We start from the raw sequence: 17912 nt of genomic DNA, 5'->3' as shown, positions 1-17912 counted from the left end.
AAAGTAGCATCAGATAATAATCAAGTTAAAGTTAGGAATATTCATTGTGATGTGTTGGTAAAGCTAAGTAGAGGAGAAGAATTCATGTTGAGTGGAGAGGATAAAAAGGGGTGTGAAATATAAGGTAACAAATTGAATCCATCCTTTTAACCAAGAATTTTCAAATAGAATAAGTATTTAGCTTTTAGAGAATAATCATTTCAACTTATAATAGAAGCTGTTAGTTAGAGTTCTCATTATTATAGCAAGATGGATTCAACTTTTTGATTTCTACAAGTAACTGAAAATTTAACCAAATTGATCCACACATATTAGTAAAATAATCCCAAAATTTATTTTTAAAAAAATTCATTAAGGTTACAAATGAGACACATGATGTCTTTCTTAATCCTATGACTATTTTTAATTTACAAGTTACAAAACATATACAAACTCCGAATGAAAAATCAAAAATGTACTGTTGGACCTGGATTGAAACACGAAGGAAATGGTACATCAAGTACAGAAGGAGAGCTTAAATAAAATCGAATCGCATAAGAAGTCTAACTGACTTGTACTGCTTTCCTTTTCGGTCGTAAAGTGGAACAGCGCGGATCCCTTGTTTTAGTTCGGTGATTGGTAAACAAGTTTGGCCTGCAAAGTCATCTGTCTCCGATATGTCATATTCTAGGACTTCTACTCTTAGCAAAGCAAGTTCAGGGACAGTTAAAGGGAAGGTAAACTCTTCTTCCCAAGTCGGTATCCAATTATCCTCTTTTATCTTTGTTTCCTTCATTGTTGCATCAGCTGGAACCCCAGCTATGCCAACCTGCCTCACAAATAAACAATGTAAGCTCATGCAGGAAGTACCAATGGTGTGTTTAGGGAAGAATTTAATTAAATGCTTATTGAAGTTATATGAAGAATTGAGGATAATTCTAAAAAAATAAAATATTCTTACCCTGACATAAAAATCTGGGGGAGAATACGAGTCAAAGTGAGTCTTGTCGAAATCTATACTCCATCCGTCTCCCACATATATTTTCACCTATCACGCAAGATTAAATTAAAAATGTGCATTTTGTAAACTGCTTCATTTGATAAGACCCTCCCTAAGGTCTGTCCCATTAAGTTAATTAAGCTGGTACCTATGCAGGAACATCCGATTGCGGGGTCCTACTAGATCACCAAAAATAAAAATAAATAATATCTTCCCTCACCTTAAGAGTCTTCTTCACTTGCAACTTATCTTTAGGATTGAATACCTCATTATTTGGACCTACATTCATAAGAAAGTCGGGTTTTTTTACGTAACCACAACCCCCATTGGATCTGAACATTCCATGCATCAACCAAAGATTTTTGCCATATCCCTGTAGTTGGGGTTAAAGTCTATTAGTCTAACGTATAGCAAATTTACAGAAATTACCATCTTTAATTACCATCTTTATGCAGAATGATTCGAGGCAAATGAACAAACACTGATCGTTCGTCATTAATTTAACAGTAACGCTACCATATAATAACAACGTGGTAGTAAACTTTGAATGGAATGATAAATAAGTTTTTAACACGCACAAACATAAAACTAATATTGAAAAGACTAATTAGGAATGCTAAAGGGAAAAAAATTAAAAACAAGATGCAAACCTGCATATTGAATGCAACCATTTGAGCACCGTGCATCCAGCCAACCAGTGGCTTGTAGTTGGAGGAGGTGACCCGGGTACCCTTCGGATATATCCTCAAAAAGTTTTTCTGGGTGAACCTATCATACAAAATTGAAAGCATTACACTTAAAATGAAGAGTTTTACGAAAATTGCAAGAGAAGTAGTGAATCATTTTGACACATAAATATAGTGGATAATCAATGAATTGCAACACCATGTTATATCCATTTACCATCTACAGAACATAATTAACCACAGAGAACTATTGATATTTGATATGGAATCAGATATACTACCGAATAAGATCAGTTCCAAGTGACTCAGCAGCCTTTTCAAGAGCTTGTTCACTTAAGCTAAGGCGTCTCACTTTATCATCTTCAACTTTTAAGGCTTCCTTAAGACTTCCCTTAGGTTTTCCAGCATGAATAGCAATTAAACGCTTATATTCACTCTCTTGATTTGATTCATAGTCATCATCACTTGATACATCATCATCCTCGTCATCATCATTCAGTTGATTTGTGTCAGAGTCACCCTGTAAGAAAATAGAACAAATCAGAAGAATGCTTGAATCGATTTCATTAAGCTTATCTACTTATACGAGCTCTTTTAAGACTGTTAGAAGAGCTTATAAAACACCTTATGGTATGTTCATAAGGTCTTCAAAATAGCTTATGAAAACAGCGTATAGCTTATATATGAAAACAACGTATAGTTATATGAAGATAATTTGACTCCTAAATTTAAGTTTTTTATCCAATAAGACTAAAACCAATAGGACATTGTATTGAGAAAATAAAGGCTTTTATAAAGTGCATTTCTTAACTTTTTCTCACCTTATCATCTTCATTTTGTGTAATTACAACATCAGGGACTTCTTTTCTCCGTTCATCTTCATCCGAATCTTTTGAATTTGATTTCGGCAACTGTTTGGAACTCTCCCTCACACTTTTGGAATTTAAGTACTCTTTTGGAGGTTTTGTTGATATCATGATCCTATGCTTCAATTCTTCAGGTGAAGGAATATTGTTTAAATTTTCATCATTTGGACAGAACAACATATCTCCAAATGTTTGAGTTATCATCTAATATAAAAACAGAATGATGATTTAATTCCAAAAAAATTGTGAACCTGGACGATTATCTCCTTTCAGATATAACAAAAGGGTAAATTTGTTTTTAGTCCTTATAAAATTTTCACTTTTTGTTTTTAGTCCTTACAAATTACCTGAGCAGCTTTTTTTTGAAGGTCTGCTTTAAGATGGTCTTCCAGAGTAATTATTACTGGATAAGGAGATGCAACGAAAGCGTAATCTTTAATGGATTTCAAACATTTAATCAACTCCACAGGTGGTGTCAATGTCCTACATTCACATATGAACACAGAATATACAGAAAAGTTAGTTATTTAGCATGAACTACCATCAAAAAGTTAAAATCAAAGAAAAAGAAATGTTGAATAAATTAAAAAATCGGAACCAAATCAAATTGAAAAGAGAACCAAACTGTGTTGCAAACTGACTGGTTCAGTTTGTGAACTGTCTGACACAATTTGGTTTTATCAGTTTGGTTTGGTTTAAGGGTTTGGCATTTAGTTTTTTTTTAAATAGCCCAAAATCAGTTAATGTGAAAGATTTGTGCCTTTAACTAGTCTCGTTTGAAGAGGCGCAAAGTTCACAAAGAAAAAACAGTTCCGTTCACAGAAAATATTTGGTTTGAAAATGTACAGTTTGGTTTATGTAAAGATAGTTTAGGTTTGGTTTGAAAACAAAAAACCTTTGCACCAAATCTTTATATCAGTTTGGGACAAACCATTGATGGTTCGTTTAAGTTTTACCGAACTGCAGTGGCAGTTTATTTTAGTTCGGTTTTTCTTCAAGAACTAACCATAAACAGTCCTAACAAGAGATCCTTGTTAGTGTCTAGATATAAATTCATGTGATAATTCATTCATCAAGCTAAGATAGGTCTGCTCAATATGAAATTTGCACTCTATCGGTTACTTATTCTTCTACTCTTGATAGGAGATACACCATCATGAGCTAAAGAGTTTTTCTTAAGAGACATACACATTTCAAATAATTAGTAATTTTTCAAGCTCAAATAGTCTTATGAATGTTTCACAAACCCCTGTAGCACCGAAACCTCTTAAAAAATGCGTGTTTGTGTCCGTTTGAGACACCAACACTTATAATTAAGTTCAATTTATACATTTTTTCAAATTATTCCGGTGTCAGTGTTGGTGTCCGTGTCTAGGTCCGTGGTTCATAATTCACAACTAGCATTTACACCCGTGGTGAAATAGGTTGCATAACCAATCCGTATTAGAATCGGTTATTTAAAAGCAACTGCGTTTATCAGTAAATCACAAAATCTTACTAAACAACACATTAAAGCCATTATGCAATGTGTTGATCAGTAAAAACATAAATACCTTCCATGTAAAACATGAATATCATCTTTGGTGGAATTAGGCCAAATATCAAGCTCAACAACTCTCACACCTCTTTTCAATGCTTCTATAATGGGAACATCACTGCAAACACTGCTGAGTTGATTTCCAGTGAGATAGGAGTTATGGCCCGTATATATGAAATAATGCGACAATGGAGCTGTCATATCCTGATTAACCTGAATTACAAAACAAGTCATCATCTCTAATAGGTCAAATCTATCACAATCAAATTGTTAATTCTCATTTCTACAAATTTAGTAAACTTGGTCTTGTAACAAACATGCATCTCGGTCAGGTAATAGCGGAGTGCCTAGAATTTCATCTCTTAAAGGTGAAAAAGTGGAATGTCACTATTAAAGATGAATAAGTGAGATGTCACGGGTTTGAACCCGAGCTCTTGCATCTAATATGATGTCAGTGCACAACTATTAACTGAACTGATTTAATGAGACAAATTAAAATCAATTCAACACTATACAGTTCATTGATTGAATATGTAATCTGAATCTAAATTCATCTACTGCACGTGAGGTGTTTGACTAAAAGTCAAAGCATTTAATTGAAACAAAATAGAAAAAGCAAGTGACTATGACACATTACCTGAGATCTAATGGGAGGGTTGAATTCCGTAGAGAACAGATAATGATGAAAATCATCAAGCGTGAGATTATGCCTCGCAAACTTCGTAATGTGATGCCTCTTTTGCAAAACTTCCCCCACCACCTTTTGCGGGTCAACTTCACCACTCTCCTCATCCACTACCTCCCCCTGAACCTCCGTGAGAAAGCGGCGGAGCTGGTCCGGAGTCATATGGGCCCCACCTTCGGAGTACTTGTTGAAAAGCTCCCGGATCTCTTGAGACACCATAGCCTCCCCAGACTTGAAACTCCGCCGGAAGCACACACAGACTCTGTAGCTTCCCATATAATACTAGTAATTGATTTGTAATGCAATGCAATGCTTCATAAATTCATAGATAAGATATAGTGTATTTATTTTGTATGTATTCACTCATTGATGAATACAAGTGGCTAATAATTATATATAAGTTAACGCATGGAAAATGAGGTGACAGGGAAATCAATGAAATGGAATTAATAAAGTGATTCAAGTACAGCACACACTTGAATGATCTAGGATTTTGCCATGTGAAATTTTGAAAGAGAGAATCATAGTAGTACTGTTTTACTTTCTATTTTTTTTTAAAGTTGGTATGAGACATGAGCGATATATATATACACCAAATTGTAATGATTTGATAACTCAACAAATCACACATTACAAAAGACAACTTAACTAGAATATTAGTCAAAAAAGGACAACAAAATATAAAAAGAAAATTTTTAAAGAATGACATTCAAAACTATGTTAATAAGTTAAATTTATCATCTAATTTTACAATCTTAATCATCATCAACAATTTTCAAAATAATGTACTACATATACTACAACTTATGATACATAACAATTGTTTTGTTAAAAAGAAATTGCAAAACTCGCTGTGAATGGAATAAAATTAACTTAAGGAAAAAGAGTTCAGTGTATAAAAAACAATTGGGCTTAAATGCAGTTTTGGCCCCCTATTTACATGCTTTTAAACTTTTGAATTCCTTTTACAAAACTCAGCCTTTTAGTCCTCAGATTTACTAACTTCTGGCAATTTTTGAGTCCCCCACTAAAATTGCATATGTGGCGTGTTTTAATGGTGACATGGAGCAGTCAACACGCTGCCACGTCATTAACTCAGTCAACCCAATATTTTTAATTATATTATCCCATTTTATTAATTACTGATATTTGTTAAATTAGATTGACCCCATCTTTTTTGTTCTCCCTCTAAGAACCCTAATTTCATACGATACATTCCTTGTCCCCTTCTTCTTCGGCGAACCTTTAATCTCCTTTTTCTTCAGTGAACCTCTAATCTTCAATCAAACTTTTACCTTTGTCAATTGACCATGTCTCGTTGTTCAGAAGCAAGTAGTCGTACCAAATCTTCCTTCGTCCATGGCGAATGCAGATGTGGTATGGATGCACCCTTGATGACTTCATGGACTGATGCTAACCCAGGACGCCGTTTTTATGGGTGTGGGATGTACAAGGTTAGTTTATAAAAACTCCATCAGTTGTGATTGAAAAACGGCTTTTCCTTCTTTTCTTCTAAACATTGAGAATTCATATCCTATCATATGTAGATCCAAGGGTACAAACGATGCAACCATTTTGTTTGGTATGACGAAGAGATGTGACCAAGAGCAAAGGACATGATTTCTACATTGAGTCAGAGACTGAATAATGCAAAGGTCAGAATTGACGAAGGGAAGAAACTAGAAGATGAATTGAAGATGAAGATTAAGATTAAGATTTTGACTATGAAGATCAAGCATTTGAAGATTTCGATCGCTATTGTTGTTATGATGGTGGTAGTACTAGTCTTAGTGTATCTGTTGTAATTTGCAGGGGTGATATTTCCATAAGGTGTTTTATAATTTTCAGGCATAAGCCTTCAACGTGGTGCCATCAAGGCCAAGGCATAAGACTTCAACTTTCAACATGGTTGCCATAATTTTCAGGCATGCTTTATGCAATGAATGCAACAATCACAACAACGACAACAACTTAGCAACAACGACATAACGATAATAACAACAACAACGGTCACATATCAACATCACACCATTCAACTTTAGCCATAGGCTCACAACACAACTTAACAACAATACAACAACAGCAACAGTCACATATCAACATCACACCGTTCAACTTTAGCCAAAGGCTCTCAACACAACTTAATCAACTCATATAAACATATATACGATATTAAAATCCGCTAGGATTCACACCACAACGATATCCACATAACAATGCACAATAATAATCATATCGGCAAATCACAATATTAACCGCAACAAAAGCATCCAAAGCAAAATCACAATTTTCGGCCAATTCTCAAAATAATCGCAATATGCCAATATACCAAGTAAGCCAAACAACTTCCAAATTAACATATAACTAATTAGATATCGTTAATTATTAAAATAAGATCATTGGCTTAATAATATTTTGTTCTCAACTCAAATATTCAACCGAAACACAATTACGGACAAATTCTCAAAATATCGTAAATTACCGATAAACCAAATAATTTATCCAAATCTAAGTATTTTCCAATTAAATAGTCATTGAAATTAATTCAACTATTAATTAAATCAACCAATTAATAATCATATTATATTAATTCAATTCAATATTCTATTTTCAATACATTTTTCAATTTACTATTTCATTTTCTATTTCAAAACCAACATTTAATATAAAGGATACTCAAATCCACACAATTTCGGTCGGTTCATAAAATAGAACAATTTCAACAAAATATCACTATCATATTAACCTACTAATTAAACTTAGCTACCACGTAAATTTTCATCAAATTCCGGACAACTAATTATACCGCTTAATTCAGCTATTTCGGTCAAACGAGACTGTTTTGAATTACACTTTGTTCCACTATGATACTGTTTTACTCTTTACTAAGCTTCTACTATTTTCAATTAGGCAATGGTACAAGGATAGTATCATAGGAAAGCCACATGATGAATCTACTTTAATATATAAAAATTAATTACCACCATAATTCCCTAATTATCCTAATAAAAATCAGTTTGAGAGAGTATTCCATACCCCTAACAATAATTACACAACTAAACCAATTAAATTGCAGCAGCCCTAATTATTTGAAATCCTTTTATTGGAACATGCTATATTCCATCATCACACGCTTTAGTTTCCCAAACATTGGAAAATACATTGTTTTTACTTTGAAAAGACATTGGAAACATACCAAATGTTTCTCATTCTTCTTCTGCTATTCATCCTCTATATTAAATCATCTCCACTTACTTCTCCTCAGAGTTATTTCTGTCCTTCCCTCTTCCACCGTCATCTGCAAAACCGATTCAAATTTTGTTTCCCTTTCCTATCTTTTTTCTTAAATCGTGACTAACCCATTAAAAACCATCATCATTCAACATGAGAACCGTAAATTCATCCTTTATCAAAATCATGGCAAACCCTTTCCAATTTCTTCATTTTATTTTGACTGGTTTAAGATTTCTTATTAATACCCACAACATAACCCTAATCTTTCATCTTCTCCTCCCAAATCAATCATGCTTTCGAAACCTCCAAAGGTAATTTTCCTTCTTAAATTTTTTTTTTTTGCTTTTCATCGATCTGATTTTACTTTTTACTTTTTTTGAATTGATAAGTCTTTTTCAATCTATTTTTATTAAAAAAATATTTTTAATGAATTAATGAGAGAAAAATGGTTTTTTTTACTATTTTGTTTAGATTTAAATATAAGGAAACTGAAGTCTTTATGCTGAGAAATCTGGAGGAATTTGATTTTTACTCAATTGTTGTTAATTTTAGAAATTAAAGTGTTTGATTTTGGAAGTATACTTTATTCACATTAAATTTAAAATTGTTGATTTCACCTATAGATATCTAGATACCTTGAATATTTTGTTTGGTATGTTGGAGATTGGTGTTGTTACCGTGACAATTTTGTTCTCTTTTTTCTCACATATTTACTTTTCTTTATTTGTTTGTTTGATTTTGTTGTTGTGTTGAATTTACTCAGGTCTTTGTGAACTGAGTTTGGATCCAATAATATATCTGATATCATCACGAAATATTTCACTTCTCTATTGTTTTTTTACTATAAAATCTTATAATTACTGTAAGTTTTTTAAAAAATTATTTGTCTGTGCTAATTGATTATACCAATTTATTTGTGGTACCAGATGTTTTGCAGTATCAAAATTTTGAATAATACAGTCATATTGATATGTTGTCGTTGGTTATTGTTCTTTATCAAAACCCATATTTTTGGTTAAATGTTAAATTACAGCGATAATGGTTTTGTTCAAATTTTTAGTTTATAAGGCAAGATTTTGTTTTATGCATTTACATGAAAAATTAATTTTTTTTTTGTTAATTTGCAGTTTAAAGTGCAGACCTGAATGTGATCCAAATGTTGTTCTAGATGCTCTGAATATTTTGGTATCTGATGAGGTATTATAAATTTGTTTTTGTTATATCATGTTATGATATTGTTTGATTACATATTATCTACAATTATGTGTCAATTTGTTGATAGAACTTTTTATTTTTGTAGGTTTTGTTCTTCTGATAACCTGAGTTATGATGATGAAGATATGACTGAATGGTTTGGAAAGGGTAAGAAAAAAAAGGTAAAATTATGAGAAGAGAGACTTTGGCCTTATACATATCTAAAATACATCTTATTTTTTATACAAATGATTAGTTTCTTACTATTCAATTTGTCTTTAGGTAGTTTTCACTATTATTTATTTTCTTCTTATTTTGTTTTGAAGAGTATAATTGGTCTATGTGAAAAGATGTAGCATTTGTTATTGAGCAATGCTATAGGTAACGAATAAATTAATCACGAATTCCTCACGATTAAAGTGTAGCCAATCAAAACTCATCTTTCATGGAATACAAGGAAGGATAATAAATAAATGACGTCATTGTGGAATAACTGCATGACCGTTTCTTTTTTATTTTACTAGATACATGGAAATTATGAAGTAATAAAACAAATGAAAAAATGACACATCATTCGCGACAAATTCGTGATTCTTCTATTCGTGAGAAATAGCATTTTCCTTTGTTATTATCTAAAGAAAAATTATAATTTGTTGATTATAGATAATTATTCTCATTTTTAACTATTATCTTTCACTTTTTGTTTTGTGGCAATAATTATAATACCTTTTTTACTGATTGAGAATGAATCCAAAAAGGATCCAAATTGTCTCCTGTTGTTTCTCTTCTACCCTCTGCCCAGCTTCAGTTTCCACCATTCATTTTTGTTTCAATATATTTTTCTTTGATTTATTTCATTCCTTTAAAATCTCCTGGCCATTGGATTAGGGGCATGACCATGGCAGTATATGAAATGCAAGAGACGATCCATGCTCATCCAAAAATGAGTTGAGGAAGAGACTATTATTTTAACTTTTTAATTAAATTGCATGATTTCCTATACTTCACATGGTGATTGTATGAATAGATCCAATTATATATATTAAAGATTCAATTAAGTATAATTAGGATACATTGATTTTTTATTAATTACATCCAAATTAGAGCAGTATTTAGTTTATGGCCAAAAGACAATATTAATGATATATTTTAATTTTGTGTTATAAATATGTAAATTGAAATTACATATATTGCGAAATTGATTCAACTATTAATTATGATTTATTTTATAAATTTTTTTAAACGTCTAAAGATGACAATATCGTTTTGTTTCTATAAAAATTGATTCAATTTATTAATTATGATTTATTTTAGAAAATAGGATTGAATGTATATTTATGATATTAAAAAATATTTTTATTATTTAATTTTAATTGGAACAATAATTATTCAACTTCTCTAAATATAATTAGAGTTGAGTATGCGGGCTAAGCTGCCCTATTTAACTCGCTCTGCATAAATCCGCAAATTAAACGGGTTTGCCCCTATTTATCTATAATTATTAAAGGGTTGTCAGTAGCATTTAAAAAAAAAGAGAAACCTGCATAAAACGCAACACAAAATATTTGTTCAACTTCTCTAACTATAATGAGTTAATTACAATAAATGCTAATTATGATAAATATATTTAATTTTAAAAATTATTTTATTATTTTAATTTAATTTGAATAATAACTATTTAACTTCTCTAATTATAACTAGAGCTGAGTATGCAGACTGACCCGTCCTGATTAACTCGATTCAAATAAATCTGCAAATTAAATGGTTCAAATTAGTCTGTTCGTAATTATTAACAGAATATGATACCCTGTAACTTTTCAAAAATAATAGGATAAAATAGATTAATTACAATAAATATTTATTCAAATTCTATAACTACAATGGATTAATTACAATATATATTAATTATAATAATTATATTAAATTTAAGAAATAATTTAATTATTTTAATATTAGGGTTTTTTTTAGACCAACTAATTGGATATTAAGTAGGTAAGTTGTTTCCTAAAAAAAAAAAATTATATAAAATATGTTTTATATTATTAAATATTTCTTAGAGTAAGTATTCATGTAAAAACAATTTCAAAGTCATTCAATTCTGATTTAACATAATATTTAAACATGAGATTTATATTATATAAGTAATACCATATTTTTAATTATTAATTAATAAGCAAAAAATAATATAAATTAATATATGTTAAACACTTAAACTGTTAATAAATTTATAAATTAATTTATAAAGTACAAAATATATAACATTAACAATAAAAAAACAAAAAATATTAGTCATATTAAGTGACATATATTTTCATAAACGAAAATAAGTGACATATATTTTCATATTAAGTCAACGGTTGATACAATTATTTTCATAAACGGAAATAAGTGACATATATTTTTTAAATGGACACATGGGTTCTAAAACCTTACGCCTTGCAAAACCATGGGTGCGGGATGGGACTGACACACGGTCATTGCACATATGCAAATGTACGGGTAGATAATCGATTTTATATGTGTGTAAAGTGCACTACACCATATACTCATATATTTTTCAACATAATTTCTATGTATATCCTAACAACTACTATAACTTGATAAATTAAACTAATAACAATTTCTGTGTAAATTTTAAAAAGTTTTAAATCTCACATTTAATACACCCAATAAATTCAATACACTCATTATTACTAAAAAAAATTGAAATCTTCCCATTCCAAAGCATTTTTGGCGGCTATGTAAGACGGTTCATCTAAAGAACCCAATTCCAATAATTCAATGCAATCATTCTCCTTCCTCAGACGTGATAATCTTATTCAATGTCTTGAATATATAAGAGCCTCTATATTTACAACCATTCAATGCATACAAAAAGAAAATTTCTTTAGCCACCTCCCTATGGGGGTCACCCCCAGCGGAAATTCCAAAATACCCCTGCTTCGGAAATGAACTTCCGAAGCGCTTTTTTTTTTAAAAAAATTTCCACAATTCGGAAGTGCATCTCCGAAAACACCTCATGGGGGGTGTCTTCGGAGATGAACTTCCGAAAACACCTCATGGGGGGTGTCTTCGGAAATGAACTTCCGAATTATGCAGAAACTGTGTTTTTTTTTTATGTTTTATCTTTACAGTCTCGCATTTTAATTAAACGCAAACGCCAAATAAAATAAGCAACAGATAAACTGAAAATACTAATATGATAAATCAAATCCAAATAATATATACAAGCCGAAAATAATAATAATACTGTGCGAAAGATACAATCCGAAATCAAAAAATAAATAAACCCGACCACTACTGGGTGTGCCTAACCCTCTCACCCTGGGCCCTCCTCTGCCGCCTGTACCCCGCCGCACGGCCCGCATCAGTGACGATCATCTCCATCACTGCCACAGTCTCTGGACCGTCCTGCTGAACGACACCTCGATCCAACGCGTCTCGCCCAAGCATCTCTATACGCTGGCAGATCGGCATGAGATCAATGGCGTGGTCATCCTCGGCCTGCTGGTTCTCCAGGATCTCCTCATGTGCTGGCCTAGGAGCGCCGGGAACGTCGGGTCTCAGCAGAGGATGTGACACCCGATAGAACCATGTGACGTATCCCTCCTCACTGTGCCAGTCCTGTGTGACCCGAGTGAGACGGTACTCCTGCGGTACCACATGATGCTGCCAGTCCTCCCATATGGCAGTGAGCTGCACTCGGGTCACTGTGTCGGGAGCAGCCTCAAAGGGTGACCTGGGTATCCGCTGCACGAATTCGAACTGACGCATGCACCGCTCAAGGAGATACCGGACCATGATGGTAGTCCCGCATGCCAGCCAGCCTGAATATAGAGCAATGCCGTCAAAGGGGACAATCTGAGCGTAGTCGCTGAACGGCCTCCAGGTGACGTCGTCGTGCATCGTGCGGTCCAGGTATCCACGGTATAGTCCCATCGCATCGTTCCCCCTCTGGAGAACGTATCTGGCGGCCCTGGGCATGGCGTCCACGTACGCAGGATCGATGTGAAAGCCGTGGATGCGGGAGAAGTAGGAGATGATCCAGCTCTGAAACAGAAACACGATAATATATTAAAAATAAATACGAAACATAAATAAATAAATACGATAATGTATTAAAATAAAACGTACCGTAAGTAGTGTGCAGGATCCGACCAACTGCCTCGTCCTCCAGTTGGAGGCCTCATTCAGCTTCTGGTAGAGGTATGCCAGAGTAGCTGCCCCCCAGTTCCACTGGTGAACGGTATCCAGGTCCATGAAGTAGCGGAGGTAGGTCACGTCGACGTACCTTGAACTCTTGTCCACAAAGCATGCAGCGCCTACCACATGCATGTACCAGCACCGGAGAGCACAGCCGCGGTGATACTGTGTGAATAGCTCGTCACCCGCCTCCTCAACCTCGGCCGCCGCGTCCAGGTGGTGCTCAAAATAAGCGCTCAGTGTGGTGAACCGGATATGAGGCCCAGATGTCGTGACGCACTCAAAGTGAGCAACCTCGTGCTCCATGCCCAAATAGAGCGTCATCCACTCAATGGCCTCGATCCTCTGGATCCGGGAGTGGTGCAACAACGGCCCCCTAATCGACAGGTGGAGAAGACACTGCACGTCATGCAAGGTGATCGTCATCTCCCCAACCGGCAAGTGGAAAAAGGACGTCTCCTTGCGCCAGCACTCCACAAATGCCCCCTGCATGCCGGTGCTGATGGTGGTGTACCCCGTCATGCAGAGTCCGCTAAGCCCTGAACCTCGCACATGGTCGTTAAACCACTCAGCTGCTGGTTTAAACAGAATAAAGATCTTCCGGGCGTGGTTCACCATTTTCAATGGCTCTCTCTCCTGTTACAAAAAAAAAAACAAATAAGCGACATATATTAAATAAGCGACAAATAAACGGTTAAATTATAAAAAATGGTGATAAATAAACGGTTAATTTATAAAAAATACCTCTCCCTCCCAGATACGCCGAGCGACGTGATCGTGGTAGTGAATCAGCACGGAAGTGTCAATGGGCCCTCCCGAATAGCTGTCCTCCTGCTCATCCTCCTCCCCGGCTGGAGGGTCAACATCTGGTACCCCCTCCGGCTCGTGGTAGGACACTGGTGCCACCTCCTCCTCATCCTCCTCCTCCTCTCGCTGGCGGGAAGAAGATACCCGAGCCAGCCGACTCCTAGATCCTGAAGCAGATGTACCCTCTCTGTCGCCCACGGGAACTCGCACACGTTGTCCCCGGCCCTGCCCCCGTCCCTGTGTCGACGCCAGCTGCGCCGCCGCCCGCTCGCGTCTAGCCGACGCAGTCTGGGTCTCCCTACCCTGTCTGATGCGTGATGGTTGGTTGCCTGACATGTCCTGTAAACAATCGAAATCGATTAATTTGCGAGACAAATGAAAAAACAAAAAAAATGCACTTCTGATACAGTTCGGAAGTTCATTTCCGAAAACTGGGATGGAGGTGTTTTCGGAAATGAACTTCCGAAACACCCCTGCGCAGAACTTCTCTGCAACCTCCAATGGCAGACCCCAAAAACCTAAACCAAAACTATTTTTATGCCTACTAAACATCCTAATATCAGTAATAACCTATCTTAATGTGATTTTTTCAGTTTCTAAACACCCTAATAGAGTTTATTCAAATGGATCTAAAACTTGAAAAAACAATGAGAAACTTACCAATTAGTGTTTGATGATGAGTTTGGTTGAGTTTGGAAGAAGAGTTTGGCTACTTCACACTTGCTTTTGCAGAATTTTTGCAGAGAGTTTGAGTTTGGGTAAATGATTAGGGGGAGGGGGCTGTTTTGCTTAATCTGCAAAACGCGCAGTATTTCGGAAATGAACTTCCGAAATGCTGTTTTCGGAAATGAACTTCCGAAATAAGGCAATTTTTTAAAAAAAAAAGGCACTTTCGGAGATGCATCTCCGAAAACACCTTTTTCTTGCATTTCGGAAATGCATTTCTGAAGTTAGGGGTAGTTTGGGTTTTCACCAGAGGTGACCAAGAAGACATGGGGGTTGATAAAGAAATTTTCTACAAAAATCTCATCCACTATAATAATCAATCCAATGCCAAACTCTTCCTCCATCCAATTTCTCTTCCAAAACAGTTTTGATTTGCAAATTTATGATTCATAACGATTCTTTCCACTATAATTTTCTTTGATGATTCGTGTTAATGTTGTTTTTTTTTTACATTCATCTTCATTGATCTTTCTATTTCACAAACAATTTTTTTTTCGTTTTTGATGGGTTTTTTTTATGCAGTCCAAAATATTCGATCATTTTTTGTTTTCTCTTCTTTTGACCAGTGTTTTAAAAACCGGACCGATCATCGAACCGATGAGGGTACTGGGTCATTGGTTTATCGGTCGAACCACTGGGTCACTGGTCGAACCGCACGACTAAACCGGATTAAACCGGATAACTCGGTTGAATAGACCTGTCATTATATAGGTATAAAACCGGTCGAACCGGATGATTCAGTCTCTAAAAAAATATAACTAGCTTTTAAATTTTTAAATAATATCATATCATAAATTCAAATTTCATAACTTAAATTCAAATTTTAAACAAAGGTATAACACATAACAAAATAGTAAAAAATTACAAAGTTTAATTGCAAACAAAGTCTAATTACAACAGAATCTAATTGAATAGTTTATAACAAAATAACTCCACTGTGTACCAAATTTAATTCAAAATAGGATCCTCCTAAAAAGAAAATCAAATAAAATTCAATATGTTTATGCTATTTAACAAAATTTATTAGCAAAGATAACAAATAGACAATAAAGTTTTTAATTCGTCACTAACGAAAAAAACTATGTGAGAATGCTATTTAAGTAATACACTACTAAATATATTAAAAAAAAAGTTAAAAAAAAAAAGTTTAAAAGAAATGTTAAAAAAAAAAAATTTTTAAAAAATTAAAAAAAAAGTTCAAAAAAAGTTTTAAAAAAAAACAAAAAAAAGCAATTAAACCGCCGGTTTTCCCAATTTTCACCGGTTCCCACCAGTTTGATGGCATACCCGATCTGACTATTGCACCAGACCGGTTACCAGGCCGGTTCCCGGTTCGACCGGTCCGACCGGCCGGTCCGGTCCGGTTTTTAAAACACTGCTTTTGACTATTATATACACAACATGAACATATTTCTAAAACATTGAAAATAGTTATTACTAAATCCTTTGGGATTTTTCTTTGAAAAGGAAATATTTTGTTTTATTATTAAGTCATACCATTTGAAGTGTATAGGAATGCAGAGTTTGGAGAGTTTTGTTCTATTTGAAGTGTATAAGAATGTAGAGTTTGGAGAGTTTTGTTCTATTTGAATGCGCAAAAGATAACATAGGCAGAGTTTGGAGATTTTTATGTTCATTTAAGCATTTGAGTAAAATAGGTAGAGTAATTAGATGGATTCATCATATCATAATTAATAATAATTAATAACTAAATAACAATTTTATTATTGGAAAGAGAAAAATAATAACTTTTATTTATTTTAAATTTTAAATTTATCTAAAATTTATATTATAGTATATATTATACTAAATTGATTATTTATTCCATTTTACAAATATACTAATATATTAATTCAATTATTAATATTGTGGTCAGTAATAAACATTTTGTTTATATATTAGTTTCATATATAATTCAATAATAATTTTATATTATTGTCTCCACTAAATTTATGTTTTTTATAGCAAATATGATGGTTAAAATATTTTTTTGGCAATGATTTTTTTTAATAATTATTTAAAAATTATTTGTTTATTTATTTTTAAATTAAATTAAACACACAATAATTTTAAAATATATTGTGTTTCAAATTAAAAATTTTAAATTATAATGATTTGTTTAAATTTTTCAATAAAAGGTTTAATAAATATTATCACATGATTGAGTCACAAATTAATTAAAAATGTAATTAAGTAATAAACATATCAATATTATTATTAAAATAGTATAATTAAATTTAATATTTGATAAAATATCCTAATAATATGTCAGGCTAAATCAAAATCATGAATAATTAAAAGGTAAAAAAACATAGACATGATTCTTTAATCGGGAAAATTTCTTCACCCACCTCCTATCTTTCTTGGTCACCTCTGGTGAATTTACCAAAATGCCCCCTGTTTCGGAAGTTCATTTCCGAAAACGTACTTTTATTGGAAAAAAAGATGTTCTCGGAAATGTATCTCCGAAAAGGTGTTTTTTTAATGAAAAATATTGATTTCGGAGATGCATCTCCGAAATAAAGTTGTTTTTCAGAAAATTGGTGTATTCGGAAGTGCATCTCCGAATTCACCCCCTTGGAGGAATTCGGAAATGCACTTCCGAAATAAGGTCTGGACAGAAGAAAAATAACAAACAAGAACGATTCGCTTTATTTAATCGGATGAAGATTACATCGATCACATTACATAAGGTTAAAGTTACATATTGTTAAACACGGTAATTACACTTTCTTTACTTTTACTGTTTTTACATCGATTCACTTTCTTCACATAACTGAACCAAACCCAACCCTTGTTCACCTACCTCCTCCTTTTCATATTCCCGGTAATTACACTTTCTTTACTTTTACTGTTTTTACCAAGAAGTGTAGAAATTGTTGCCCTTTTGTTAACATAGCTGTTATCATTTAAACATGTTGTAAAATATCTTGTAGGATACTGTATGAGTACAGTTAATGAGTACTAGTACATTCACATATATGAAGCGTGCTTT

At 33.4% G+C, this 17912-nt stretch overlaps 1 protein-coding gene across 1 annotated transcript; it reads right to left on the bottom strand.

Annotated features, from left to right (window-relative positions):
- Positions 1–331: 331 nt before the first annotated feature.
- On the bottom strand, positions 332–5286 carry LOC131637250 (phosphoinositide phospholipase C 4-like). Its single transcript, XM_058907833.1, has 9 exons — positions 4706–5286; positions 4085–4281; positions 2879–3014; positions 2487–2735; positions 1947–2185; positions 1630–1747; positions 1200–1352; positions 941–1027; positions 332–808 (listed from the first exon to the last, which is right to left on the bottom strand). Exons 1-9 carry the CDS (start codon positions 5027–5029, stop codon positions 515–517), a joined length of 1797 nt encoding a protein of 598 aa, XP_058763816.1. The 5' UTR covers positions 5030–5286; the 3' UTR covers positions 332–514.
- Between the last annotated feature and the right edge of the window lie 12626 nt (positions 5287–17912).

The sequence above is a fragment of the Vicia villosa genome, unplaced genomic scaffold, assembly GCF_029867415.1.
Source record: "Vicia villosa cultivar HV-30 ecotype Madison, WI unplaced genomic scaffold, Vvil1.0 ctg.001953F_1_1, whole genome shotgun sequence".
In the NCBI taxonomy this organism is placed as follows: Eukaryota; Viridiplantae; Streptophyta; class Magnoliopsida; order Fabales; family Fabaceae; genus Vicia; species Vicia villosa.
This window is presented reverse-complemented; position numbering and strand designations above follow the sequence as displayed.